This window comes from Diceros bicornis, chromosome 18 (genome assembly GCF_020826845.1).
Source record: "Diceros bicornis minor isolate mBicDic1 chromosome 18, mDicBic1.mat.cur, whole genome shotgun sequence".
NCBI lineage: Eukaryota > Metazoa > Chordata > Mammalia > Perissodactyla > Rhinocerotidae > Diceros > Diceros bicornis.
The window spans coordinates 10,825,371-10,852,976 of NC_080757.1; the positions used below are offsets into that span (position 1 = coordinate 10,825,371).

General features: G+C 48.9%; 1 protein-coding gene across 1 annotated transcript; it reads right to left on the minus strand.

The window, feature by feature from the left end:
* Positions 1–1,103: 1,103 nt before the first annotated feature.
* On the minus strand, positions 1,104–26,751 carry POLR2A (RNA polymerase II subunit A). Its single transcript, XM_058559814.1, has 29 exons — positions 26,266–26,751; positions 16,976–17,108; positions 16,694–16,830; positions 16,427–16,600; positions 16,002–16,283; positions 15,491–15,652; positions 15,151–15,371; positions 14,623–14,755; positions 13,758–13,882; positions 13,449–13,659; positions 12,444–12,653; positions 12,190–12,358; positions 11,910–12,004; positions 11,549–11,752; positions 10,937–11,159; positions 10,262–10,445; positions 9,673–9,844; positions 9,474–9,579; positions 9,171–9,376; positions 6,310–6,534; positions 5,910–6,156; positions 5,455–5,555; positions 4,492–4,596; positions 4,221–4,403; positions 3,781–3,984; positions 3,386–3,572; positions 3,147–3,260; positions 2,816–2,965; positions 1,104–2,712 (listed from the first exon to the last, which is right to left on the minus strand). Exons 1-29 carry the CDS (start codon positions 26,356–26,358, stop codon positions 1,556–1,558), a joined length of 5,913 nt encoding a protein of 1,970 aa, XP_058415797.1. The 5' UTR covers positions 26,359–26,751; the 3' UTR covers positions 1,104–1,555.
* Between the last annotated feature and the right edge of the window lie 855 nt (positions 26,752–27,606).

Consider the following 27,606-nt stretch of genomic DNA (forward strand, 5'->3'; position numbering starts at 1 on the left):
CTTTCCCCAAAGCCCCAGTAGATAGTTGTATGTCTTAGTTGCACATCCTTCTAGTTGCTGTATGTGGGACACGGCCTCAGCATGGCCAGAGAAGCGGTGCGTCGGTGCGCGCCCAGGATCCAAACCCAGGCCGCCAGTAGCAGAGCGCGTGCACTTAAACCGCTAAGCCACGGGGCCGGCCCACTAATCCCATTCTTATTAAACAATTTGTATCTAACCTTTTATCATCATTCTACATGATGAAAGAGATGTCTGGTAAAATTGTGTTCACCAACTGTCAACACTAGTTTCTAGGCGGTAGGATTTGGGGAAATTTATTTTCTTCTTTCTACAGTGCTCATATCTTTTATAATAAATATATGTATATCCTTTTTATAAAAAGAACTCATTTCCTTCAAAACAATTTAAGATCTGGATTAAATGTGGCAAAATGATATCTACCATCTATAATCTTAGTGATAAATTAATAGATGTTGGCCGTATCACTTTCTATACTATGAAATATTTCAAAGTTTAAGAAAATTAATTAAAAATAGCTAAAGCAAAGCAGAAATAGCTTGCAGAGAATATAGAAAGTTGATATCCACGTTAAGAAGGAGCTAATGAAAGAAAATATGAAATGATCAGCTAAAACCAGAAAATTATCCCCAAATCCTTTAACTTTGGCTTTCAGTATTCATAATCTTCTCACTGTTGGTTTGAGGCCAAAACAAAAGCTGATTAGAAGTAACTTGAGAAATGTGTAGGAAAAATAGCAAAAGAAAACATGCCTCCTGGTGGCGGCATGAAGGGTGAAATTTTTCTGCTTCTGTACTACATCTTTCTATGCTTTTCCAAATTACATACTAAAATGGGCTAAAAAGCCATTATGTTCACTATTGCCCTAATGCAGGACAAGGGTGGTCTCTGTCTGACCACCACAAGCCCGGGACAGAGCGATGCATGGCACACAGTCGGTATTTCTTCAATGGACAGACTGTCTGCTCTCATTGTCTTGCCTGCTCCCCTGGGATCAGCTCAAACACACTAAATGGAACAGCAGCCCAGGCAGGGGCCGGGGCCTGGGTATTCTTGCCTCCAAATTAAGCATTTGATGTACACACTTTTGGTCAAAATTAGTAAACTTTATTTAAACTTCAAAAAATAAAATAACAGACAAAAGGCAGCTTTTTAGCTTTTAGCTTTGTTCTTTCCAAGGATCAGCCGTAAACGACCCAGAGCAAGAACTACCCCTAGGAAGTTAAAATACCCTTTACCCCCAAATCAAGCCATAGGCAAGGAGAGATCCTCAACTTGGGGACAGGCCTGGGGTGGGTGGGGTAGGAACGAGAACACCACAGCTGGGTGAGTGGGTTCTGAAACAGCACAAGTAGAGGACAAGACAAAAAGGCCCACCAGAAATGGGACCAGAACTTCAATGGGGAACTTTGTCACAAAGAGCTATGTACAAAGGACCTGGGCTGGAGGCCTGCACCCCACGAGGGAGGTGAGGGCTGCAGGGCATCACCAAGGCTGCCCTTCGCCCTAGCCAGCTGCCGCCACACCCTGCTCACCCTCAGTTCTCCTCATCACTGTCATCCGGGCTGATGGCTGGGCTGGTGAGGCTATAGGTGGGGCTGGTGGGCGAGTAGCCAGGGGAAGTGGGCGAATAGGTAGAGCCTTTGGGGGAGGTGGGTGAGTAGGTGGGGCTGGTGGGCGAGTACTTGGGGGAGGTGGGTGAGTAAGTGGGGCTAGTAGGTGAATACTTGGGGGAGGTTGGGGTATAGACTGGAGAGGTTGGTGAATAAGTAGGAGACGTTGGTGAGTATTTTGGGGTGGTGGGTGAATAGGTGGGACTGGTAGGAGAGTACTTGGGAGAGGTGGGTGAGTATTTCGGGCTGGTGGGTGAGTACTTGGGAGAGGTTGGGGTGTACTCCGGTGAGCTGGGACTGTAAGAAGGACTGGTTGGGGTGTACTTCGGTGAGGTAGGGCTGTAGCTGGGAGAGCTGGGACTGTAGCTGGGAGAGCTCGGGGTATAGGTTGGAGACTGTGGTGTGTATCGTGGGCTTGAAGGAGAGTAGCTTGGGGAGGTCGGGGAGTAGCTGGGTGAGGTTGGAGAGTAGCTTGGAGAGGTTGGGCTGTAGTTAGGGCTTGTCGGTGTGTAGTTGGGACTAGTAGGTGAGTAGCTGGGTGATGTTGGGCTATAGCTGGGTGATGTTGGGGTGTAATTGGGACTGGTTGGAGAATAGTTAGGGCTGGTGGGTGAATAACTTGGGGAAGTGGGTGAGTAGCTTGGTGACGTTGGTGAATAGCTCGGAGATGTTGGCGAGTAGCTGGGAGAGGTAGGAGAATAGCTGGGTGAAGTTGGCGAGTAACTGGGAGAGGTTGGCGAGTAACTGGGAGAGGTTGGCGAGTAGCTGGGAGAAGTTGGCGAGTAGCTAGGTGATGTGGGCGAGTAGCTTGGGGAAGTGGGCGAGTAGCTGGGAGAAGTGGGAGAATAACTGGGAGAGGTTGGGGAGTAGCTGGGAGAGGTCGGGGAGTAGCTGGGAGAGGTTGGAGAGTAGCTGGGTGATGTGGGACTGTAGTTGGGACTGGTCGGAGAATAGGATGGAGAGGTAGGGGAGTAGGAGGGTGAAGTGGGGGAGTAAGAGGGACTCTGGGGCGTATAGCCCCCAGGGGAGCGGGGCTCATAGGCAGGCGATGTGGGCGAGTAGCTGGGAGACATGGCACCACCTGTGGGAAAGAAGCCGAAAGGAGTTTAGTGATGGAGAGACTCGCCCAAAAGGTAAGATCCGAGAGGAAACAAACTTGGCCCTGTCAGACAGGGACGACTCACCTGGTGAGGGGATGTATGGGCTTGAGGGGCCTGGGGAGCCTGGGGAGCCTGGCGTGGGAGACCAGGCAGGGGAGTAACCTGGGCTGAAGCCGCTGGCATCTGAAGCAGCACTGGGAGAGAAACCAGCTGCCCCTGGGGTCATTCCACTCCCTGTAAAGTGAGAGAAAGGTTAAGTTAAAACCAGAGCAGGAGCCCAAGCAACCCACCCCACCCGACACCTTCCCTAGAGCTCCAAGGCCTCCAGTGTCCCAATGTGGTGGCTCTTCACGAGCCCAGCTCACCCACCCTCTGAACCACCTAGAGGGCTCTCTTCCTGGGCTGGGTCACTCACCAACACTGGGGGACCAGGCGCCATAGGCTGGGGTGGCACCCACATTCCAGGGTGTCATGGCCGGAGAAATTCCTCCCATAGGACTGGGTGCTGAGCCGAAGAACATGCCAGTGGCTGCAAAGGGGCACACGGTGACTTATGAGGACCATCACCTAGGGACTGGCCGCCCTCCCATCCATGGCCTGCCTCCTCCTGGTAGGCCCAGCCAGGTTCTGTGCAGCTGAGGCCCTCATACTCACGTCCAGCAGCCCCCAAGCCGGGGATATTGGTGGGGATCTCCATGCCATACTTGCACTTCTCTGCATCGAGCAGGAGGTCAAAACAGCCAGTGCCAGCTGGAGCCAGCTGGCCCAGCATGATATTCTCAGACACCCCCTTCATGGGGTCACTCTCTCCGTGTGCGGCTGCTTCCATAAGCACATCCACCTGAACCATGGGAAGAGGGGGCAGGCCCCATTAGACCCTCTACACAGTGCCCCAGGGCTGTTCCTCTCGTGACAGCCCACTGACACAAAAGAGGGAGGAACAGCTCCAGTGCCCACCGCACATTCACTCTGGTGGATGCCCTTCTTCCCACAGCACTCCCTCCTTCCCTTCTCTCTAGTTCCACCCTGCTCAGAAGTTCTGCCATTACCGTTTCTTCAAAGGAGCATTTCATGAGAGGTCCGGTATCCTGGCGGTTGACTCCATGTCGCGTGATGGCCATCAAGTGGCCGCGACAGGTCATGGTATCACACAAGAGAGCCAAGTGCCGGTAATTGACATAGGAACCATCAAAGGAGATGACATGGTACAGCTCCCGCTCCAGGGCCTTCCGCACAGCTTCAATGCCCAGCACCTGACATGGGAGTTGGAGGTGAAGGGTCAAGAACAAGTAGCTCTGCTCTCCTCCCGGCTCCTACTGCCACCCAGATCCAAAGAGAGAGGGTCAGAAGTCAGTGAAAGTAGATTCAGACATTAAAAAATCTGACCAAGGAAATCCTGTGAGTGGAGAGCAAGGAATGCAACCAGGGAAGGGGGCTTATAGCCAGAGATCCAGGAAAGACCAGGGCAGCGGGTCTCTGAGCGGCTCACCGTGAAGATCTCCACAATGTCATTGGATGTGGTGCGCACGGGGTCCACGTCCTTCTCACTGAGCACCCGCATCAAGCTCACACCGTCCGTCTCCAGGATCCACTCCTGCAGGGCCTTGAACTCCCCATCCTCTGTGATAATGATCTTCTTCTTGTTGTCTGTCTGCGGCAAGTGCATGTATACCTGGAGGAGGACAGAGTAAGCTCAGGTTGGGTGGGGTGGAGGGAAAGAAGTGGGAGGTGGAAGGGCTATGGGGGAGGGAATGGCTGACCTTGCTGATCTGCTCGATACCCTGCAGGGTCATATCTGTCAGCATGTTGGACTCAATGCAGCGCAGGAAAACGTCATCATCCATCTTGTCCACCACCTCTTCTTCCTGCAACAAGAGTGAAGTCAGCTCCTGGAATCCTCCGGTCTCTTCCCAGGCTCAGCCCACACCACAGCCTCCTCAGGGACCTAAGAGTCAAGTCAGGTCCGCCCTCTTCAGTTCCAGTGAGATTACTTTTGATTGTGTTTGTAGGACTATATTAAAAGAAACCTTAGAAAAGGCACCCACCCCACCACCCTAACACAATTCCCACTTGTGTCTGTGTGCACTCTGAGGGCTGCAGCAAGGCATCAGCAGTTTCTGCTCGCTCTGGCACTCACGGAGCAGGTGCCCAGGCTGCCACTGCCTTGACAAGTGATCTCATTTAATGGAGGTATACTGTATTCCATCAAGACATGTCACAATTTTCTTATCTATTCTCTGACAGTTCATTAGTTAGTAAGTTCAGAGTTTTTATTATTAAAGCAACAGACACCCACATCTGCTGAGCAATTTTTTAGGAGCCAGGCCCAGGAGTGAAGTCACTTGTCAAACATTTTCTCGGGTCTTGTTCCACCTGCTGTCACATCACTTTCCCTAGGACACAGCAATTCCTACTGTCCAACCTGCCCCCAACCCTCATGCAGGAGCCTTGTGGGAGAGCCAAGGCTCTCCCACATGTGACATGGCTATGGAGTCGCCCCCATTTCAATGCCATCTGTTTTATCTATATGACCTCTACTTCAGATTTCAAAGATTTTTGCTGCTGAAAGTTTTGAAAATCATAGCTAACCACCATTCTCCATTCCTACATTAGGTGGTGTGACTGGTACCTCAACGTTCTTTCATTTTAACTTCTTTTGTCACAAACATGATTTAACAGTTTTCTATGTTTAACATATCAATTTCTTCTCGGGTCCCATTTACCTCTTGCATCTTGTTTTCATCACTGTTCATGATGCGGATACGGAGCACCAGCTTCTCTGCGTTATCATCATTAAAGATGCAATTCAAGTCATCACCGAAGCCTAGTGGGGAGAAGCAGCCATGAGAAAGACGGCATCTATAGGACTTGCGTCCTAGTCACTGTTCATCTGCAGCTCTCCCCACACAGGGTTCTCTTTTGGCTTCCCCTCTTTCACATAGAACCCTTCTAGAAAGAGAGAGGGGAAACACTGAGAAAGAAAAGGGAGGGCAGAGGGGAACTGGAGATACTGAAGACTAGGGAGCAGTGATCCTGGAGAAGAGATGCATTAGAGGAACAGAACTGGTGCATGGAAGGCGGTGAGGCTGGGTGGCTTGTTTGGGACTAGAGTGCAGTGACATGACAGACGGGAAGTCCAGGCAGGACTCCTGAGCTGGGCCTGCTCTCCCAGCCTTACCAGCATTGATCTTTTCAGCAATCTGTTCCATGGTCAGCTTCCGGTCAGTCATGTGCTTCCGGTCCAGCTCCACCCGCAAAAGCCAGGGGGAGATTCGGGCCACGTCAAAGTCAGGCATCTCATAGTAGACATTCACCCATTCCTGATCCTCTGCCACCACCGTGCTCTGCGGGTTGGGGTCATAGTAGATGGCTGTGTTGGCAGTCACCTTCCTCAATGTTGTATGTTCCAGGCGGCACAAAATGTCCTGGGAAGAAAGACAGATTCATGACATAGGCATTTGGGTGGCTCCAAAGGCCTCTTCAAACCTTCCTATAGAGGAAATCCCAAACCCTTTATTCAACGGGAAGAGTTCCCCTCCTTTTCCTCCTGCCAGGAAGCCCATCTACCCAACCCCTACCTTGGCTCTCTCAGCATCTCGAGCAGACTGGCCCAGCAGGAAGACAGTAAGTGAGGGTGTCTTTGGCTTCTTGGAAATGTTGATGAGCTCCTTAAGTCGGGGCACACCCAGTGTCACATTCTTGGCAGACACACCAGCGTAGTGGAAGGTGTTCAAGGTCATCTGGGTGGCAGGTTCTCCAAGGGACTGTGCAGCCAGAGCTCCAACCATTTCCCCAGGATGGGCCTACAGAGTAAGAAAAGCTGGCATCAGAAAAAGCAAACTTCTCCCTTCGGGTGAACGAGAGTGAAATGCAGTCAGAGCTGGGACTATCCTCTGCTCTTAGAGGACATGGGGCAAAGGCATTTGGAAAGGACAGAGAAACTTAAAAAAAAAAAAAATCAGTCTTATTTGATCATCCCCTTCCTCAGACATCGCTTCAATTTACACATGCCATTTAGCACCTGATGTGCTGGCACACCCAGAAAAAGGTAGTATAGCACCCACAGTCCAGATTCCTACAAGTATGCTAGTTACAGGGTAAATATTTATTTCATAAGTCTTCTAAGTGGGAAGCTCTCCAATATATTATTTTAATTGAGATATAATCACATATCATAAAATTTCACCTTTTTCATGGTATGGAATCACACAATATGTAGCCTTTTCAGACTGGCTTCTTTCACTTAGTAATACGTATTTAAGGTTCATCGCTGTCTCTTTATGGCTTGACAGCTCATTCTTTTTTATCACTGAATAATATTCCCTTGTGTGGATATATCAGTTTTGTTTATCCATTCATGAATGGATGGACATTTAGGTTGTTTCCACTGCTTGGTTATTATAATGCTATGAACATTTGTGCACAGGTTTTTGTGTGGACATATGTTTTCGATTCTCCTGGGTATATTCCTAGGAGTTGAATTGCTGGCTTATATAGTAACTCTATGTTTAACCTTTTGAGGAACTGCCAGACTGCTTTCCAAAGCAGCTGCACCATTCCCACCAGCCAGGTATGCAAGTTCCAATTTCCCCACATCCTTACCAATACTTGTAAGTTTTTTTTTAGCCATCCTAGTGGGCATGAAGTGGTATTGCACTGTGGTTTTGATTTGCATTTCCCTGTTAACTAATGATGTTGAGAACCTTTTCATGTTTTTACCGGTGGTTTATATATCTTCTCTGGGGAAAACATCCATTCAAATCCTTTGACTTTTTTTTATGAATCATTTATTTTTTCCTTATATCTCTGTCTACCCTAGAAGGCTTAATGATAAGCCCCTCACTTTTTGTTTTTTTTTTTTTTGGTGAGGAAGATTGGCCCTGAGCTAACATCTGTGCCAATCTTCCTCTATTTTTCATGTGGGACGCCACCACAGCATGGCTTGATGAGCGGTGTGTAGGTCCATGCCCGGGATCCAAACCCTGTGCCGCCAAAGTGGAGCACGTGAACTTAACCACTACACCACCAGGCTGGCCCAACATTTTTTCTTTTTATTGTTGACTTGTAATAGACCTTTATATATCCTTTTATGCATAGCTCTTATCAGATATATGATTTGCAAATATTTCCTCCCATTCTGTGTGTTGTCTTTTTACTTTCTTGGTGTTCTCTAAATCACAAAAGTTTTAAATTTTGATGAATTCCAATCTATCTATTTTTGTTGTTGTTGTTGCTGCTCATGCTTTTGGTGTCATACCTAAGAATCCACTGGCAAATCTGAGGTGGTGAAGATTTACCCCTGTGTTTTCTCCTAAGGGTTTTACAATTTTAGCACTTAATTTTAGCTCTTTAATGTATTTTGAGATAATTTTTGTATATGGTGTGAGGTAGGGATCCAACTTCATTCTTTTACATGTGGATATCCAGTTGTCCTAGCACTGTTTGTTGAAAAGACTATTCTTTCCCCATTTAATTGACTTGGCACCCTTGTCAAAAATCAAGTGACCATAAATGTGAGGGTTTATTTCTAGACTCTCAATTCTATTCCACTGATCTGTATATGTATCTTTATGTCAGTAGTATACTGTCTTGATTACTGTAGCTCTGCAGTAACTTTTAAAATCAGGAAGTGGGAGTCTTCCAACTTTGTTCTTTCTCAAAATTGTTTTGGCTATTCTGGGTCCCTTGCATTTCCATACGAATTTTAAGATCAGCTTGTAAATTTCTGCAAAAAAGGCAGCTGGAATTTGATAGGGATTGTGCTGAATCTGTAGATCACTTTGGGGATTACTGCCGTTTAACAATATTAAGTCTTCTAATCCATGAACACAGATGTCTTTCCATTTAAGTCTTCTTTAATTTCTTTCAACCATGTTTTGTAGTATTCCCTAATGCATTTTAATTATTGGATTTATAAAACTGGATTTACACCAAATGGACTCAGAGACATGCCTATAATTATGTTTCTCTCCTTCCATTACCCTGTAAACCTCTTAAAGATAGTAATAGTATATTCCAATATCTATAAATCTCTTTTCTGCTTACTCCCTCCAATTCCCTACCTCCATCTAAATCAGGATTCTGCGCACAGCAGGCATTTTAAGAAAATAAAGAGCAATACTCCCATTTCATATCCCAGCCATGCCACTTATTTTCTATATGTATCATACAATACAGTCACACCATCTCTCCAAGGCTCAGTTTTTATCTCTGCTACACGGGACTAACCCCCACCCCCCCAACTAGGGTCGTCCGTCTTAAGACTGCTAAGGAATAAAGGTATAAACCCCCAAACACAGGACTTGGTACACAGCAGTCTCTCAATGAATGAGAGCCATTATTAGGTGATTGTGGGTAGAAGTGGGCTGTTCTCAGAGACCAGAGAAGTCAATAGGTCAAAGGAGATAAACAAGACTGAGGTGAGGAGTACAATACTCACAATGGCTTGGTTGAACTTGGACTCGATCTCACCGAGCAACCAGTCGAAGGCCTCTCCACTGAGCCGAAACTCCTCAGCCATGCGGCGGGAGCACAGCGTGGATCGTAGGTGAATATTGAAGAGCAGCGTGGCATTCTCCTGAGCCTGCCGGCTCAGTGGGTCATCCCCATTCACAATCACCAGCTTCTTGCTCAATTCCTTGACTCCTGGGGGCCAAGCGAGGGGTGAAGAGATTGTAGACCAGGGTCCAGCTGGCTCCTATCCCCCCAAGCCTGGCATGGAGGCCCTGAAGCAGGTACTCACCCTCTACCACCTTGATGGGGTGCAGGTCGGAGGGAAGGCGAGGGTTGATGTGGAAGATTTTCTGAGCATTCCAGATCATGCGCAGCAGGTTACAAGGGAGCACAACCTGAGGCAGCATGGAAGTGAGGGAGGTTCACGGGTTGGGACAGCCATGCAGTGGCAGCACTTCTCCAGCCCAGCCCTTTCTGCCCACACACACCTTGCTGTCGCCAGTTGGGAAGATGACCCTGAGCACCTCTCGATCCTCCCGCATCCGCTCAAATTCTCGCTCCAGCTCGTTCTGAATGTGTGCATTACTCAGCACGTCCTTCACCAGATCCTCCTGCAGTGTGCGCCGCAGAGCCCTCTCATTGGTATAATCAAAGCGGAACCTACAGTTGGCAGGGAGTGGAGTCAAGGGGCAGGTGGGGCTGGGGTCTGATCCCCACAATGGGCACTGTGAGACTCCCAAAGGTGTGCAACCTACAGGAACAGGGGTTTGGAGGCAAGACTCCTGAGCGGGGAAATATAAGATCCAGGCTTGAGGGCTGCCAATAGGACCTGAGCCTGCACCAGCCCCTCTGGGCCTGCTTTGTACCATCACTAGGGACAAACCAGGGATGGGTCTTAACTCTGCCCTGGACCCACCCTCTCCCATCACACAGCTGCTTTCAGAGGGGTGGGGAAACGGCTTTAAAAAGTAAGTTCTACTGCAAGACACATTCCAGGCTCTGTGTGTGGGGAAAGGAATCCTACAACGCGGGCCCTGAGCCCCAGGGGGTGAGAACCACCCGCCTGCCCCTCCTCACTTCTTCTCAAAAGCCTTGTTGGAAGGCTTAAGGGTAGCCAGATTCTGGAACTCAACACTCTCGCCCGCCAGGCCGTCCTCGCCGTAGCGCAGCTGCACCACCTGGTTGATGGAGTTCCGCACAGTCGCATCATACTTTACCATCACCGACTCCATGGACTTGATGAGCCGCCGCTGGATGTAGCCTGGGGGGAGGTAATCACTTGTGGGACCCAAGGCAAGGAGAGGATGACAAAGCCCCAAAGTCCTCCCTATCTTAGGACAAGCCATGTGGCCACTCTGGATCCTTAACCCATGTGGATCCTCAGATGAGCCAGGTGGGAGCCCCCTCAACCCCAAGGTCTCTCAGTGAAAGTCACGTCCACCACCAGATGGAGCCAGGGCTAAGTAGAGGCCTGTAGGAACCACCCGCCATGTGACAGGTCAGTAGCAGAGACCCTGAGGCTCTCTCCCTGCATCATGGAATGCAGTACAGCAATCAGAACAAGGGTGTTTGCCTAACTCTTGGCATCTGCCTAACTCTAGTCTCTATTCTTTCCATAAAGGCCCAAATTACATCTCTGGGAATAGAAGCCTTTAGCCTGAGAAGCGCCACTCTCCACATCCTACGGGATTTTCAGCCTGTGGTAGTCCCTGGTACCAGCCCATGAAAGGGCCCCGGATTGAAAAGCCTCACCAGTCTCAGCAGTCTTCACAGCTGTGTCGATGAGACCCTCACGACCCCCCATGGCATGGAAAAAGAACTCAGTGGGGGTGAGGCCAGCCAGGTAGGAGTTCTCCACAAAGCCACGGCTCTCAGGCCCATAGTCATCCTTGATGAAGTGAGGCAGAGTCCGGTGTTTGAATCCAAATGGGATCCGCTTGCCCTCCACGTTCTGCTGCCCAACAACAGCAATGACCTGGGAAACAGAAAAGGTGGGGTACGTCTAACTCTCCCTTTGCCTTATTTTTTTTTTTTTAAAGATTTTACTTATTTATTTATTTTCCCCCCAAAGCCCCAGTAGATAATTGTATGTCATAGCTGCACATCCTTCTAGTTGCTGTATGTGGGATGCAGCCTCAGCACGGCCAGAGAAGCGGCGCGTCGGTGCGCGCCCGGGATCCGAACCTGGGCCACCAGCAGCGGAGTGCACGCACTTAACCACTAAGCCACGGGGTCGGCCCTCCCTTTGCCTTAAAAATAAGAGTTCCCAGTATTTTTCCCCAACTTCCCAACCCCTCCAAACATACACTTTCCCCCCTCCCAACCTTCATGTGGCCCCCTATCTGGAAAGACAAGGCTCCCCACCTGGGAGATGTTGATCTTGGAACCTTTAGCCCCAGACACAACCATAGACTTAAAGTTGTTGTATTCAGACAGGGATTTCTGGGCAGAGGAGCCAGTCTTGTCTCGAGCATCGTTGAGAATGCGGTTCACCTGGTTCTCAAATGTCTGCCGCAGAGTGTTCCCTGGGGTGGGTTCCAGCTCATTGTTATGAGCCTTCTCAATGACCTGGGTGCAAAGGAGGAAGCAGAATTCTCAGGGCAACATCAACCTCTGTAACTACTTCCCTTTCCTCTAACCCCGACACCCTTCTTGCTAGAGCTGGTGTTAGGTTCAAAGTCTCTGAGAGCCTCTTATTCAGTCCTCGCCCAGCCTTCTCTCTCACCTCTATTACATCCTGCTTGGCCTTCTTAATAGTATTCTGAATGTCCTGGTAAGTCTTAGAATCTGCGATGGAGTCCCCAATGCCAATGGTATGACCTAGAGACAAGGAGAGGCATCAGCAACACCCTCTTTAGATTCCCAAGAAGCATGGGATGGAACTGTAGCCGAGAGCTGATGGAGAAACACCAATCCAAGGAGGAAAGAGCAAGAGATGGAAGAAGGGCAGCAAGAAGTGGGAGAGATAGCATTCATAGAGGGCTTGGTAGAGCTCCTATGCTCACCCTCGATGAGGAGCCAGTTGTTGATGACGGTCTGAATGTTGGAGTAGAAGAGGCGAGTGATGTCATGACCCATCTCTAGGTAAGAGATGTGGACCAGGGAGCCGGCTGATGTGCCCAAAGACTTCTTACACAGGATGCCCATGATCAGCTCCCCATTCTCCACCACCACCTGTGGACAAAGCACCCACTCAAGGCACCTGTTCTGGCTCCAATGTCCAAATCTTGTCCCCACACATCCAGAAGCTAAGCCCTACTTTGGTGTCCCCAGGAGAGATGTGTTTGTAAGGGCCACTGTCCTCATCATCGGGATGGGTGCTGTGGGTGCGGATGCAATTGATGTGGCCTGGTATGATGAGAGAGAAGATCTGTTTGCCTGTCCACAGGGGCCGGGGCTTCAGGATGGCTGGCTGTGGGACCTTCCCGTCCCACGTTGACAGGAACATTAGGAGGTTCATCACTTCACCCTGTGAGATAAAGAGCAAGAAAGACACAAAGTCATAACTGCAGGCCTCACCTCTGGGTATGTTAGGGGAGGCCACCCTGCCCAAGGTGTGAAGCCAGATTTCAGGGGCAAAGAGATTCCAGGGAAAGTGTTTTCCAAACTTTTAATAAAAAATTCATTGTGATAGTGAGACTTCTTTTTTTTTTTTTTTTTTGTGAGGAGCACCAGCCCTGAGCTAACATCCAATGCCAATCCTCCTCTTTTTTGCTGAGGAAGACTGGCCCTGGGCTAACATCTATGCCCATCTCCCTCTACTTTATATGGGACGCCGCCACAGCACGGCCTAACAAGCGGTGCGTCGGTGCGCACCTGGGATCCGAACCGGCGAACCCCGGGCCGCCGCAGCGGAACGTGCGCACTTAACCGCTTGCGCCACCGGGCTGGCCCCACGTTTGTTTGTTTTTTAACAAGTACCAATTACTTAATAATCAGGAAATAAGTGGAAGTAAAAATAAACAAATAAATAAAAATTTTAACAAAGTCACATTTATTTTTCCCTTCACCTTTACTTTCCAGACAACACCTGAAATTACATGCCATTTTAAGGAATTAAATGGGGAGCTAAAGCCATGCACCTTTTTCGGCCTCTGATCTTTCCTGACCCCCTTCCTTCCGCCTCATAGAAAAGCCAGTCTCACATACAGGTCAGTGCAAAGCAAGTCAGGGCAAAAATCATAGCGCTTCCTTCCGTCCTCCGCCCCGCTACCCTGAGGCCCCTCCACCTGCCCAGACAGGTTTCCTCTCTAGGATCACACACCCGCTCCAGGAAGACGTCTCTCTTAGTGAATTTGCGCACTGCAGTGAGCGTGTCCTGCACAATGCCCATGACAGGGCGATTGCTCTGGGGGGTGACAATCATGCGTGGCACCATGGCGAGCTCTTGGATCTCTGCCCGAGTCTCCAGAGACTGTGGCAGGTGCAAGTTCATCTCATCCCCATCAAAGTCTGCATTGTACGGAGTTGTCACACTGCAGGGAAAGAGAGAAGTCAGAGGCGGGAAGATGACTGTATGAAACCTCAGGGAGCAGCCCCGTCCCAGCCTGCTTTCCTCAGCAAGGGGACTGACCTAAGATTCAAGCGAAAAGTAGACCAGGGGAGAATGCGGACCCGATGGCCCATCATGGACATTTTGTGCAAAGTTGGCTGCCGGTTGAAGATAACAATGTCCCCATCGCACATGTGTCGTTCCACCTAGGGAGATGAAGTGCAGATTAGTCTCAGTGCAAGGGATATGCTAAGAATGAAATGACAGTGTACTTAAAATGCTTTGTACACGGAAACGCATGACACTGTGGTGGTGTTATTTCACTTAAAACGCTTATCAACGATCCCCTTTGGCCCAGGCCTGGGATAGATACCAGGTTATCAGAGATGACTAAGACATAATACCCTCCACCTCAGGGAACTCAATCAAGGGAGAAAAGAGAGAGAGACTCTGAACACGAAGCCTTCTGCTCTGTCCATCCCTAGATCCCTCTTCCCCGCCATTTATGTCCCTCTTGCTACCCTTGGGTTTATGTGATCCCCACCCAGAATTCCAGTGGCTGGCAGCTATAACCTAGCCTAGGACAGCAGTAGTCTTTTATAAAGAGAGTCAACAAGCCTGGATCCTAATGAACAAGACAGCCTCAGATGGCCCACTCCAGCAGGCCCCCACTCCAGAGAGCTTCCCACTCAGATGAGAAAGGCCCTGGTCTATTACGTGCCTTTTTTTTTTTTTAATAATTTTATTTATTTATTTTTCCCCCAAAGCCCCAGTAGATAGTTGTATGTCACAGCTGCACATTCTCCTAGTTGCTGTACGTGGGACACGGCCTCAGCATGGCCGGACAAGCGGTGCGTCAGTGCGCGCCCGGGACCCGAACCCGGGCCACCGGTAGCGGAGTGCACGCACTTAACCGCTAAACCACGGGGCCGGCCCTATTACGTGCCTTATAGCCAGTCTGCAGGTGAAGGTCACTGGGCTTGGGGTGGAAGCGCAGGTCAATGCGATCGCCATTGTCTCGGATGATGTACTTGGCCCCTGGGTACTGGCTGTTCCCCCTGCGCACTAGTTCCTGAAGTCTAGGAGGGAAAAGAGGTACAATAAATAAAATGCTTCCCAAAAAGCCCTTGTCACTACCCTCACACCAAAGCTCCAAGTGGAAGCCCAAACTTTTTTATTTATTTATTGTTCCCCCAAAGCCCCAGTAGATACTTGTACGTCACAGTTGCACATCCTTCTAGTTGCTGTATGTGGGACGTGGCCTCAGCGTGGCCGGAGAAGCGGTGCGTCGGTGCACGCCCAGGATCCGATCCCAGGCCGCCAGCAGTGGAGCACGCGCACTTAACCGCTAAGCCACGGGGCCAGCCCAAAGCCCAAACTTCTAAACCTCAATGCTCCCTCTTGCTCGCTCCAAGCCCATTCCCCTCATGTCTCCCCTGGCCACTCCATGCAGGGCTTCTGAATTGAGGCACACCTGTCAATGTTGAAGGGGGTGACAATCTCTGCAAAGGTCATATTGGCGGCAATGGAGCGAGGCACGCCAACTTGGTCAATGGAGAGGTTGGGGTCAGGGGTGATGACAGTGCGGGCTGAAAAGTCCACTCGCTTGCCCATCAGGTTCCCTCGCACTCGGCCTTCCTTGCCCTTCAACCGCTGCTTCAGGGACTTGAGGGGACGCCCAGACTTCTGCATGGCCTGTGAAGAAACATTGGGGGGGGCACCCCAGTAGTCAGCAGTGGGTCCTTCTCCAGAGCTTGGAGGCCTCATGCTGGCCCCCTACTCAGGCGCAGGGTGTGGGGAGCGTGCTGACTCACACGGGGCAAGCCAGGCAGCTCATTGTCCACCATGGTGGCTACATGGAACTGGAGGAGCTTCACATCCTCTGCAATGACATGGGCCGCCGCACCATTCTGCTCATTGCGCCGAAGCTGATTGTTGATCTTCACGATGTCGGCCAGTTTATGAGTTAGGTCATCCTGAGGTAGAAGTCAGCACTGTCACAATCCAGCCACCACTGAGCACTGAGCATGCATGTGCCAGCACACAGCACCTCTCTCATCCTCACACCACTCTGGGAGGCAAGTCTGGTCTCTCATTTCATAGATACAGAAGCACCTTTGTGACCTTTAACCATGTCAAGGGCCTTGTTAAAGGTCTCACAGCTAACAAATGGCAGGGTATTTTCAGACCCAGATGATCTGTCCGTCACCCATGCACACTGCACTCCACCACTGGCTCCTGCACACCTTCACCCCCAGCCACAGGGCTCCCTCCCTTCAGACATCTAGCTATCTATCTGAGAGGCAGGATCCTGAAGCCACTAACCTGGTTACGGGCAGACCCCTGCATCACAACAGCAGGCCGCACAGAGAGAGGGGGCACGGGCAGCACTGTGACAATCATCCACTCAGGCCGGGCATAGCGCGGCTCCATGCCCAGCACAAAACACTCCTCATCTGAGATGCGTTTGAAGATCTCATGCACTCGCTCAGGACTCAGCAGGATTTTCTTCTCCTGAGAGTCCTCATTGACGTGCTTCCACTCTGCATATAGCTCCAAGCCAGAGCGCCGGATCCTGGGCTGGTACCGCCCACAGCCACCATGGCCCTTCAAAGGAGAGAGGGGTCATCAGAGGCCAGAGATCAGGCCATCTCCCTCCACACCAGGCCAGCCCTCCCACTCTTCTCTCCAGACCTCTAGGACCACCTCCTGACCCCTCCCTCCCAGCAGTCTAGGCCAGCCCCAGCTACCTTTTCTTTGGTCAAATCCTCATCGCCCTCAGGCTGCTCCACACCGAACTTGTTGTCCATCTCCTCCCCACCCTCGCAGATGTTTTTGCCTTTGCAGAGGTCATAGACATGCGTGAGCCGCTTCTTGGGCTGCCCCTTGGACTTCGCCAAAATGTCCTTGATCTTTGGGTTATTCTGGGGGCAGAGCAGAGCAGGGTCAGTTGGGCCTGCTCCCCTGCCCCTCACCAAGCAACCCCTCCCTGAGGCCGGGGCCTATCCCCCACTCACAGAGTCCACAAGCAATTTGGAGCAGAAGAAGCAGACACAGCGCAAAACTTTCATTGTCTTCACCAGGAAGCCCACATGAAACACAGGTTTGGCCAGCTCAATGTGGCCAAAGTGGCCAGGACACTCTGTCATGTTTCCTGTGGGAACACACACCACATTTTCCTCCCACTGTCACCTTGGAGACTAGGTCTCCAGGGGTCCACCCTCAGGCCTGGTTTTCTTTAAGGAGCCAAGCCTCTCTCCTTGCCCTTCAGGATTCCATGCCAGCCCCTCAACACTCACCTGCACATGTTTGGCAGCGACCAGTCCGCTCAATCACCCCCTGCCTCGGATCCATCAGCCCCCCAAGCTTCGGGCGGCCTCCCTCGGTTGTCTCTGGGTATTTGATACCACCCTCTGTCACAGACATTCGCTTCTGCGGGAAAAAAAGGCCAATAACAATTAACTAGGATTCCTAGTTTCCAGCTTTCCTATACTAAGGCCTCAAAGAACCCCAAACTACTTACAGAAGAACTAACCAGGTTTAGCCTGGAGTGAGGGGAATGGGGGATCAGTGCGTATACCTCTGGAAATGCCCGAGTTGAATATCACAAGTCACAAGCTTGTTCCAGTCACTGTCTGAGCGGGAGCGGGGTGCTCAGACTAGACTGCAGTCGACCCTGGGCTCCATACAGATCGCCTATCTCTAGGACTCAACCCCAGACATCCCTCTGGGCTGAATTCTAAGTCATTGACATCCACAGGACTTAACAGAAAAAAGAAATAAAAGTTGTTTCAAGGGGGTATTAATGCCTTGTTTCCTCCCCGAGGCTGAAATCAAGCCCAGAATCTAAGTACCTAGCAGGAACCACTCTGCACTGCGTCCCGCTGAGACAGCCCAGGTATCCTCCCCCCAAGACATGCTCTGCCAACTCCAATTTCAGCTCCTCAAGTTAGGCACTCTTTGCCCCGATCCCTGTCACCTCCTCCTCCTTAAGGGCCTGGCCAGCCTGAACCCTTTCACCTTCAGATGGAGACTTTATTATAAAACAGGAGAGCCGGGTGCCAGAGCAGCAGGTTGGTGAAAATTATTTGGAGCAAAAGTGAACCCAGGCACCTCATGAGATGCAGGCAGAGCGAAGGGCCAGAATCCTGAGAGAGGTGGAGCCAGGACTTAAAGGGACCAATTCAGTGAAGGAAAGGGAGAGATGGAAGAGCTCAGAAGTAGACACGAGTTGGAGAAGAGATTTCTGCCCTGGGCTGGAGGTTAGCTGAGGCAAACTTTAGTTTTCACACGCTGAAAACTAAGGACTTTTAAATTAGTTAGGCTTTGGTCTACTAACTTCTAGAGAGAAGAACTTAGAGGAACTTAATAAAAGCTTCGATCTGAGTGTCAACTTCATGCTAGGCAGCAAAGGTACCTAATGTACCTTGTTTCTCTAACCCTAACCACTAATCCTTTTAGCATGAATTCGTATCTCAGACATGCGAAACCTGAGGCTGTGTGAAGTGACTTGCCCAAAGCCTCAATCTGAAGGAGCCAGCAGAAGCGGAACCCAACCCTCTCTGCTCCCAAACATATGCTCATCTTAGTCAACCATGCTGCAGCATAAATAATTATTTAAACTCCAGGAGACATCTTCCTGGTCCCAAGCGCAGTGCTAGCTGATTCATTCTTATCTTCACGACTAACCTATTCTAAAATATGCATCACTGGCTCCATTTTACAGATTATAAAACTGAGAGGCCCAAGGTCATACAACTAGAAAGCGCTAGAGCCAGGATTTGCTGTGTATTCTCTCCACCACGTCATGCTCGACAAACAGACGACTGAGTTCAAACTGCAAACTGCAGTGATTATGAGAGCATATACACAGCAATCTTCCTAAATAGTACATCTTTTTCTGCTACCACCACATCCCGGAAACCACTCTTGATGGACCACTGAGCTCCACTCTGCCAAATCCAACAAGCCTGTCCCAGTTTTAGTTTGTTGGCCTGTGACACACTGCAGATAGGCCACTTCCTTGAAGCTCACTCTCTCTTCCTACCTCCTGGCTTCGGCTTCCTAGTCTCCTTCCTAAGCTCCTCTGCCTTGGTCTGCTCCTTAAACACTGCTACTCCCCAAGGTTTCAGCTCATCCACACTTCTCATTGTGCCCTATATGCTGCCCCATGATTTTGACTATATACTGATGACACCCAAATCTCTACCTCTAGGCCTCATCTTTCTCCTGGACTTTGGGTTCACATATTAAATGACCTACTGAACCCCTTCAGATATCTCACTGATAAATCAAATTCAAAATGTCTAAACGCAAACTCCCTTCTCTACAAAAATCTCTCCTTTTCCTTTAGTCCCCATCTAAGATGGTGGCACTCAAGTCAGAAACAACACTTATCCGGCCTTCCCTCAGGCATAAAACAGTTGACAGGGCATGGGCTGGAGTCGGAGACCCCTGGTTTAGAATTCTGGCTCTATCACTTATGAACTATGTAACCATTAAGGACTTAATTAGCCCACAAACCCAGGATGTTGTGGGAAATCAATACTGGCCACCCTGAAATATATCTCTTTACCTTGGTTATTTTCTCTGACGGACATTTGACCTCCCCCATTAACTGCCTAAAGGAATTTAGAATTTAACTCTGGGTACAGACAGACTGGCAGGGTCCCGCTAAGCCCATTCTTTTCAAAGTTCTGTTTACCAAATATTTACATTTGTAAATGCATCTCCCTTTCTACATTGGGAAGAGGGGGGGATGGCCTCATCTGTAGAAACTCTTATCAGTACGGAAGGAGAGGACTTAAATCTACATACTCTTTTCTTTTTTGTTAATACTATCTTCCTTTTTTTGTGTGTGTGTGAGGAAGATCAGCCCTGAGCTAACATCCACGCTAATCCTCCTCTTTTTGCTGAGGAAGACTGGCTCTGAGCTAACATCTATTGCCAATCCTCCTCCTTTTTCTTTTTCTTCCCCCAAAGCCCCAGTAGATAGTTGTATGTCATAGTTGCACATCCTTCTAGTTGCTGTATGTGGGACGCAGCCTCAGCATGGCCAGAGAAGCGGTGCATCGGTGCGGGCCCAGGATCCGAACCCGGGCCGCCAGTAGCGGAGCGCGCGTACTTAACTGCTAAGCCACGGGGCCAGCCCTACATACTCTTGATTACTGTGATTTCTGTCTCTCCAGCCACAATCTCTAGATGGTCCTGTAAAGAATTGTCTGACAAACATTTACATTTCTCTCTCCATGTGAATTGTCGTCTTCCCCTCTGAAATCCCAAACAACTACCCCCCACAACATCCTCCTTTGTCTTTAGCTGAAGATAGTATTTAAGATGAGAATCTCTGCCATTGTGTTGAGAAACTCAGTTTCCCTGGTTTCTCCCATGTATACATGTTATTAAACTTGGTATTATTTTCTCCTGCTAACCTGTCTTTTAATTACTTGGCTAGCCATAAGAACCTTAAGGGAAAGGGCAGAGGGGGATTCTCCCTCTTCCCCAACAGTTTAATACGTGTTCAATAAATGACAGCTATCATTGTCCAATCATTCACCAAGAACTTGTCATTTTTATCTCCTAAATACTTCTTCAGTCTTGCCCCTCTTCTCCATCCCTCCAATCACTGCCCTAGGTCAGGCCCTTCCTTTGTAGTCTACACCAGAGTGTTCCATAGGTCATCAGCCTGTTTCTCTCCAATCCACCCATATCACAATTGGGGTGTTTCTTCTAAAATGGAAAGCTAATCCTCATACCCTCTCGTCCTCAGAATCATGTCCAAACTCAGCAGGACAGCCTACAATAAGGGTTTTATGATGTTTCCACCTTCCTTTCTTTTTCCACATCAATAACAGAGTCCCCTGTAGTCCCCCTATCACCCAGCATACGTGACGCACTCCTCTGGGTCCCTGCTGTACATGCTGTTATCTCTGCTTGGAATGCCCTTCCCCACAAGACAAAGTGCTATTTAAAGACTCGGCTCAGACATGTCTCTTCCAGAAAACCTTTCCACAGCCTCCCTAAGGCAGAATGCCATGCCTACTGTGTGCTTCCATAACCCCTCTATCACCACACATCTCATATGCAATGAAATTATCTACTCGGGCCTGGCTTCCCCATAGATTATAAGCATCTCTTGAGCAGGCAGCATTTCTCTATCATCCTGGATCCCATGACTCACAATAAATGTTTGTTAAACTGAACTAAACTGCTTAGAACCCTACACTACAGGAAGTGCCCTCAAAGAACTTGGAAAAAAGAGAGAATGTTGTCCCCTGCCAGTCAAACCAGTAATGCCCTCATAATGGATCTGACTAGCCACTGCTGGGTAGAAACCAAAAACGGTCTACAGATGCAAGGCTGAAGAGGTTCTGAATACCCACAATGCTCATGAAGATAACCTGGTGAAATCTCAGGGAGACAGGCCCAGTTCACAAATTCACAAAGCTGGAACCCCATCAGCTGCATTATGTCTTGGGAGAAATACAAAGGAGTTTGCTCACCTTCAACGAAACACAAAAAAGCGGAAGCAGGCCTGAATCTGTCAGGGAGTCACTAGAGGTACCTAAGGGAAATCATGCTCAAACCTTTTCACCTCCCTCTGCTCCAAGTCCATGCGCACCAAGCCAACCACCTTCTAAGGACTAATTCTGCTTCCAGGCATTGAGACTGGGCCAGGCGCTGTCCTGGAATGTTCTGGACTATCCCTCTACGTAAATTAACAAATTGTCTTTCTGGATTATATACAAACTACTTTAGCCCCCAACCTTTCATCCAAACACTAGTTCTCACTACCTACAGGATAAAGGTTAGACCCCTGAGGAGGTGGCCAGTCCCAGGGGGATGCCCCTGAGGTGAGAGAACAAAAGGCCCGCCATATTTCTCAGAAAATACTCATTTGCTCTCCTCACTTTAGCAAAGCACACAAGGTCCTTACAACTTGGCTTCAACCCACACTTACAGCTTTATTTGTTACCACATTTGTCCCCCTACATTTATGCTCCGACTGCACTAGATTTCTCAAAATTCCTTTTCTTCACATGCCCCCTTTCCAGTAAACTTCTTTAAGACTCAATTCAAATGTCACCTTTGTGAAGTCTTCTCTAAATCTTCCTAACCTTGTCCACACCCCAGCAAGGTTCTCAGTCCAACTTTAATTACTTGTTTACACATTTGTCTCTCCCACTGGACTGTAACCCTTGAGGGCAAGGATCATGTTTCACTGATCTTTATATCCTCAGCATGGACACAGCAAACAAACAGCACATGGTCCAAACTCAGTAAACAGTTGTTGAATGTATAGGAAATCTCTCAATAGACTCTAAATAATTTGAAGACAAGGACAATCTTCTGATTCACCAATGTAACCCACACTACATAAAAGTATACTACTGTTTTAAATCCTTCCTGAAATAAGTTGGGGAATAAATAAATTATGCTTTCCAAGGGAGACAGTTGCTTTTAATGAACAGGGGTCAACTCCTTCAAATGTAATCAAGTACCCATTTCTCCTGACTTTGTACAAGCTTTGCATAAAGCCCTAGCACCAACCCTCCCCGCTTCCTTACCCTCACTCGGTAACATCCAAACCCATCCTACAACAGCAAAGACAACAGCTCTACGTTGCAGCCAATTCTCAAAGCCCTCTGTACCTCGATATACACCCCACTCCAAGACTTCTGGAAGACAGTCGACCCTTATGTTCCACAAGAAGCCCGTGACCTACCCACCATCCTACCCGAGGTATAACTGTTATTCCCTCTAAATACTGGAGCACCATAAAAACTGCAAGCACTGCAAAGCAAAATCAAAGTCTCCCATAATCCTGCATCCCAGAGATGACCCCTATAAAGTTTTGTGAAACAGCCTTCCATACTTTTTAAAAAATGCAATATGTTCCCATTCTTACATAAGTGAGGTCTCATTCTGCATACTGTCCTGTAACTTTTTCACTTATACAGATTCCTAAACTCTATCAGTACACAACGCCCTTAGTGTCTTAGTAACTTGCACAGCACTCTCTAGGTCAAAACAGGCCCACACTTATTAGGTACCTAGATCCAAACAATTTAATAAGCATTTATGTCCTAGCAAACTCAATAGCCATTTGAAAAAATAACACATATAAACTGAGAAAAATATTTTAATATATTAAAATAAAAATAGTTTAATTTATTTCCCAAATAACCACAATTATTTACCTACGACACCTGTTGGGCACTGCACAACTTCTCAAATCTTGGAATCAGATTGGACATCACCACCCTTATTTCTTGCTCTACACTGATTTTTACCCAGTATTTAGCAACTGCTAAAAACCCAGCTTTACAAAGACATGACGTCATCGAAAGGGATTTGGCGCCATCTAATGCTGAAAGGGAACTACCTGGAACTAAGAGTTCCCAGGGCATCAAATGTTGCTGTGTTTCTGTGCTTCTCTTGAAAATTTAAAACCTCTCACTGGGCCCCTGTGAGTTTGCTGCAGTGCCTCAGCAGTTTGGGAACAGGGGATTTAATATATAGGGAAGGTCTTATTCTATTGTAAGAAAAGACACTGGATTACCCAATAGCAACCACTAGTAAATATTCAGGCGATTTATAATTACCATTTTCAAACAATGTTGTAATAAAAATCCTTCCCCAATATTTTATTCACTCATTTATTCAATTAACTTGTATTACATGCCTATTATGTGCCAGGCACTATTTGAGAGGCTGAAGGAAATGAGGTGAACACCAAGTCCCTCATGCAATTTACCTTCTATTGAGGTAACCAAAAACTAATCCTTTCAGGTAGTGACAGGCTATGAAGTAAAATTAAATCAAGACTAAGGCTTAGAGAATGCGGATGCTACTTTACAGAGTGGTCAGGGAAGTGCTCCTAATGACATGACATCGGAGCAGAGAACATACTGACTTAAAGGAGCAGACCCAAGCAATGTTGTTCTAAGCAGCAGGAATACTGAATAATAAAGTCCTTGAGGCAGGAATGAGCTTGCAGTGTTGGAGGAACAAGCAGGTCAGTGTGGTTAAAGAAGAGCAAAGAGGAGATTGGTGATGAGATGGGGAGGCAAGCAGGGGCCAGATAATAAAGGACCTCATACGTCAGAGTAAGGAGTTGGGATCCTTTGGAAGGAATTCCATGCAGGAAGAGACATGATAAAAAGATCTCTCTAGCTGCCCTGCAAACTGCAGGAGGAACAACTGGGCGCTGCAGTACTCCATAGGAAAGATGATGGGGGAATGGAACGTGGCAGTAGAGATGGAGATGGTCATAAATGGCTGGATTCCAGATATATTTTGAAAGGTACAACTGACAGTGGCAGACTGAGTGGAGGTTGTGAGAAAGAGAAGAATCAAAGATGGCTTTTTAGTTTTTGGCCTGAGCAACTGGATGAACAGCGGAGGCAATGCTTGCTCAATGAACTAGGCAAGACTTAGAGGAGGGGCAAGTTCGAGAGGAACAAATTAAGAGTTTCTTATTCAAGGATAAATTTTTAGAAGTGGTAATGCTGGGCCAAGGAATACGCATATTAAATGACTGATTAAATTGTCCGATTGTCCTCCAAAAAGGTTATACCAATTTATCCTCCTACAACAATGCGTAAGCGTGCCTATTTCCCAATATTTTTGCCAGCAGGGAAAAATCAGATAAGGAAAAAAATTTTATTTAATTTGCACGTTTTTGTTAGCAAGCTGAATATTTTTTATTGGCCATTTATACTACTTCTGTGAACTGCCTATTCGGATCTTTCATCCCTTTGTCTAGATGTGTGCTCTCCTTCCCGATTTGTAAGTGTTCCTTGTATATTAAGAAATCTAGAGCCTGCCCGGTGGTGCAAGCAGTTAAGTGTGCGTGCTCCGCTGCGGCAGCCCGGGGTTCGCTGGTTCAGATCCCGGGCGTGCACCGATGCACCGCTTATCATGCCATGCTGTGGCGGCGTCCCACATAAAGTGGAGGAAGATGGAGAAGGATGGGCACAGATGTTAGCCCAGGGCCAGTCTTCCTCAGCAAAAAAAGAGGATTGGCAGATGTTAGCTCAGGGCCAATCTTCCTCACAAAAAAAAAAAAAGAAATCTAACCTTGTCCATCACATTGCAAACGTTGTTTCCCAATCTGTTTTTCAGCTGTCCATGGTGTCTCTGATAAACAGAAGTGCTCGTGAAATGTGCCCTTCCTTTCTTTAAAATCTGGCCTTGTATTTAAAATGCTTAGCTCAGTGCCTATCACATAATAGGGACTCGATAAAAATTTACCTACAATTAACTCATTACTATTAAGGGTTCTGCCCCTAGTATCAGCACCTTAAAAGCCTTCTGTATTTTTCTGGTGCTTTACATTTTGTTTTTTAGGTTTAAATCTTAACTCCATTTGGAATTTATTCTGTGGTATGATGTGAGTTCAGGAAGTTCTAACTCCTGACACAACTTTCACACACCTGAGCCTTCTCTTCCAGCGACTGCCTCCATCCACAAACACAGCCATTCAACTCCATTCTCTCCAACCAGTTCGCTCCACAAAGGAAGGAGTCCAAGTCACCCACAGCTCTCCCCTAGACCCACTCTCCTCCCTGGTCTCTCCCACTTCCATTCTTAGCCCTCCTCCCCAATCAGATCTTCACAGGACAAACAAAGGAGTAGGTTTTGTTTTCTCTTTTAATGTAAACTTGATGTCCCTCTCCTGCTTATAATTCTCCAATGGCTTCCTACTGAAAATAGAATATTCTATTTTCTATTCTTTATCATGATTTACAATATCCCACCTGGCATGCCCCACCTGATGCTTCCTCTGCCCATTTTGGTAATACTCTCCTTCTCAGCCACTAAACCCCAGCCACGCTGGCCTTCTTTCAGCGCCTGGAACACACCAAGTTCCTTCCTCTCTCAGGCTCTTTGCACTTGCTGCTTCCTCTGCCTGAAAAGCTCTTGACCTAGAATTTATGGCCTGGATGATTTTCAAGTAATGTCACCTCCTCAGACAGGCCTTCCCAGACCCTAACACCACTCCATCTAAAGAAGCCTCACCTCAGTGACGTCCATCGCCTTACACCGTTTCACTTTATTCAGGGCACTTGCTATTAACTGAATTATCTTGTTTATTCATTTATCCATATGTTTAGTGTCTGTCTCCCCTGCCCCTTCCCACAGAAGGCAGGTCCTTGTCTGTCTTGCTCAGCTCTGTATCCCCAGCGTCTGTTCTATCACATAGCAAGTGCTCAATTAATATTTGTAGAAGGGGGAGGAAAAATATCTGGGGCTCGGCCTCTTATCCAAAGCTGAAAGGCCCCCTAGGATTCGTCTCACCTCGTTTAACGTCGGTAACTCTGAGATGTGGAGCCAGTCACCCTCCTCACCAGCCCCTTCTGTGGCCAGGCCCCCCTCCCGGACACAGCGCTCAGCCTGCTCACATCCTAGCAAAATTTAACTGTGGGAGGACGCGAGGCTGGACCCCCACACTGCGTCGGCGCCGCTAACCCACTCTCCCTGCCGGTGACTCTTACGCAGCGAGAAGCACCAAGTTTCCGCAGCCACCGTCAAGCCCCGCCCGCGGCGCGGGAGGGAGGAGGAGTCGAAGGGCAGAGCCGCTTACCAGTTCATCCGGACTGAGGACTCCGAACTGCACTCTCTTGATGGTGCGCAGCGGGCATGCGCTGTCCCCGGAGGGGGGGCCGCCTCCATGCATCGCGGAGGCAGGCGCGCTGCGCAGGCGCAAACCTCACTACAAAAACCCTGCGCCGCCTCCGCCTAGGTGCTCAGACCCCGTCGGGGCGGCCACCGAGAAGGACCTCCCCGAGTAGGGAAGAAAAAGCCGGAGGAGGGAAAGGTGGGGGAGGGAAGGAGGCGGGGAAACGAAAAAGAGCGAAAGGAGCTCTCTTCCCCCTTTCCGGAGATTTTTCGTCTCCTAAAAAGGAAAAAAAAAAGAGGGGGGGGAAGGAAAAGATCCTGAGGGGAGGAAGAAGAAAAAGGGTAACGAATAAATAAGTAACCGGGCTCCTGAACGGCAGAGGTTACGGCAGTTTGTCTCTCCCCCTTCCGGGAGCCGCCTTCTTCTCCAACCGTCCCGGCCGCGCTCTCGGCGCTTCTGAGGAGAGAACTGACCGAATGACGCCCTTTATAGACTCGCCCCTGCGTATCCGCCCCTTCCTTTCCCGCCTTCCCTTGCGCTACGGGGCCGCCTGCACCGGCCTGCACGGGGCGTGCGCCTGAGTCGTTGATCCTCGCTCTCTCGCTCCCTCTCTGGGCGACCTTTTGAAATGACAGGGGGGAGGGGAACTTTTTATCCCGCCGCCTCCCCTCGCTGCTCTCTCTCGCACTGAAATTTAAGGTTTGAAGGATGGAGGGTAAATATAGGCCTCTTTTACTCTAGTTTGGAGTATGGTTTCGTCTTCAGCAGAAGTCTCTCATTAATATCCCCCCCCACCGCTGGAAAATGGTCTGTTCTGCGAATCGGTAATGAAGGAGGCGGGGCCAGCCGGGTCCTCCCAAGTGGGTTCCTGGAGGCGGGAGTGCTGGGGCCGTCCTTGGTCATGAATATGCAGTAATCGCGCTGAATATGCATGAACAGATCAAGATGGCGAGGCCAATTGCTTGCCCGGAAGTAGCTGATGTTTATTGAGCGGCCTCCTGGGACGGGTGGGCATCTTCTGGCCTCTAATGGAGCGCTGTACGGAGCTCTGGCCCTGGGTCCCCGGCCTGAGCCGCTCGAAGAGGCCTCAGCTCGGAGACCTGCTCCAGAAGGAGGCTGGTCGCTGTCCGGGAGAGATCATGGGACCGCGACAATCCGGGAAAAGCAGATTAGCCTTGGGGCGGGACACAGAAGTCCTGTGGGAATCGGGGTCAAGGCGTCTGAACATTAGGAAATCCCCCCCCGCCTAGAATATTTCAGAAATAAGATGGGGAGCGGGGATCCCAAGGGATTGTCCAATAAGAG

What these genes read in the sequence shown, in the direction of transcription:
- POLR2A (XM_058559814.1), bottom strand. Translation starts at nt 26,358, where the DNA reads ATGCATGGAGGCGGCCCCCCCTCCGGGGACAGCGCATGCCCGCTGCGC. An exon ending in CCAAGATCAACATCTCCCAG is followed by an intron (nt 11,160 to 11,548) that starts GTGGGGAGCCTT and finishes TCTGTTTCCCAG; the next exon opens with GTCATTGCTGTTGTTGGGCA. An exon ending in TGCTGAAAAGATCAATGCTG is followed by an intron (nt 5,556 to 5,909) that starts GTAAGGCTGGGA and finishes TCTCCCCACTAG; the next exon opens with GCTTCGGTGATGACTTGAAT.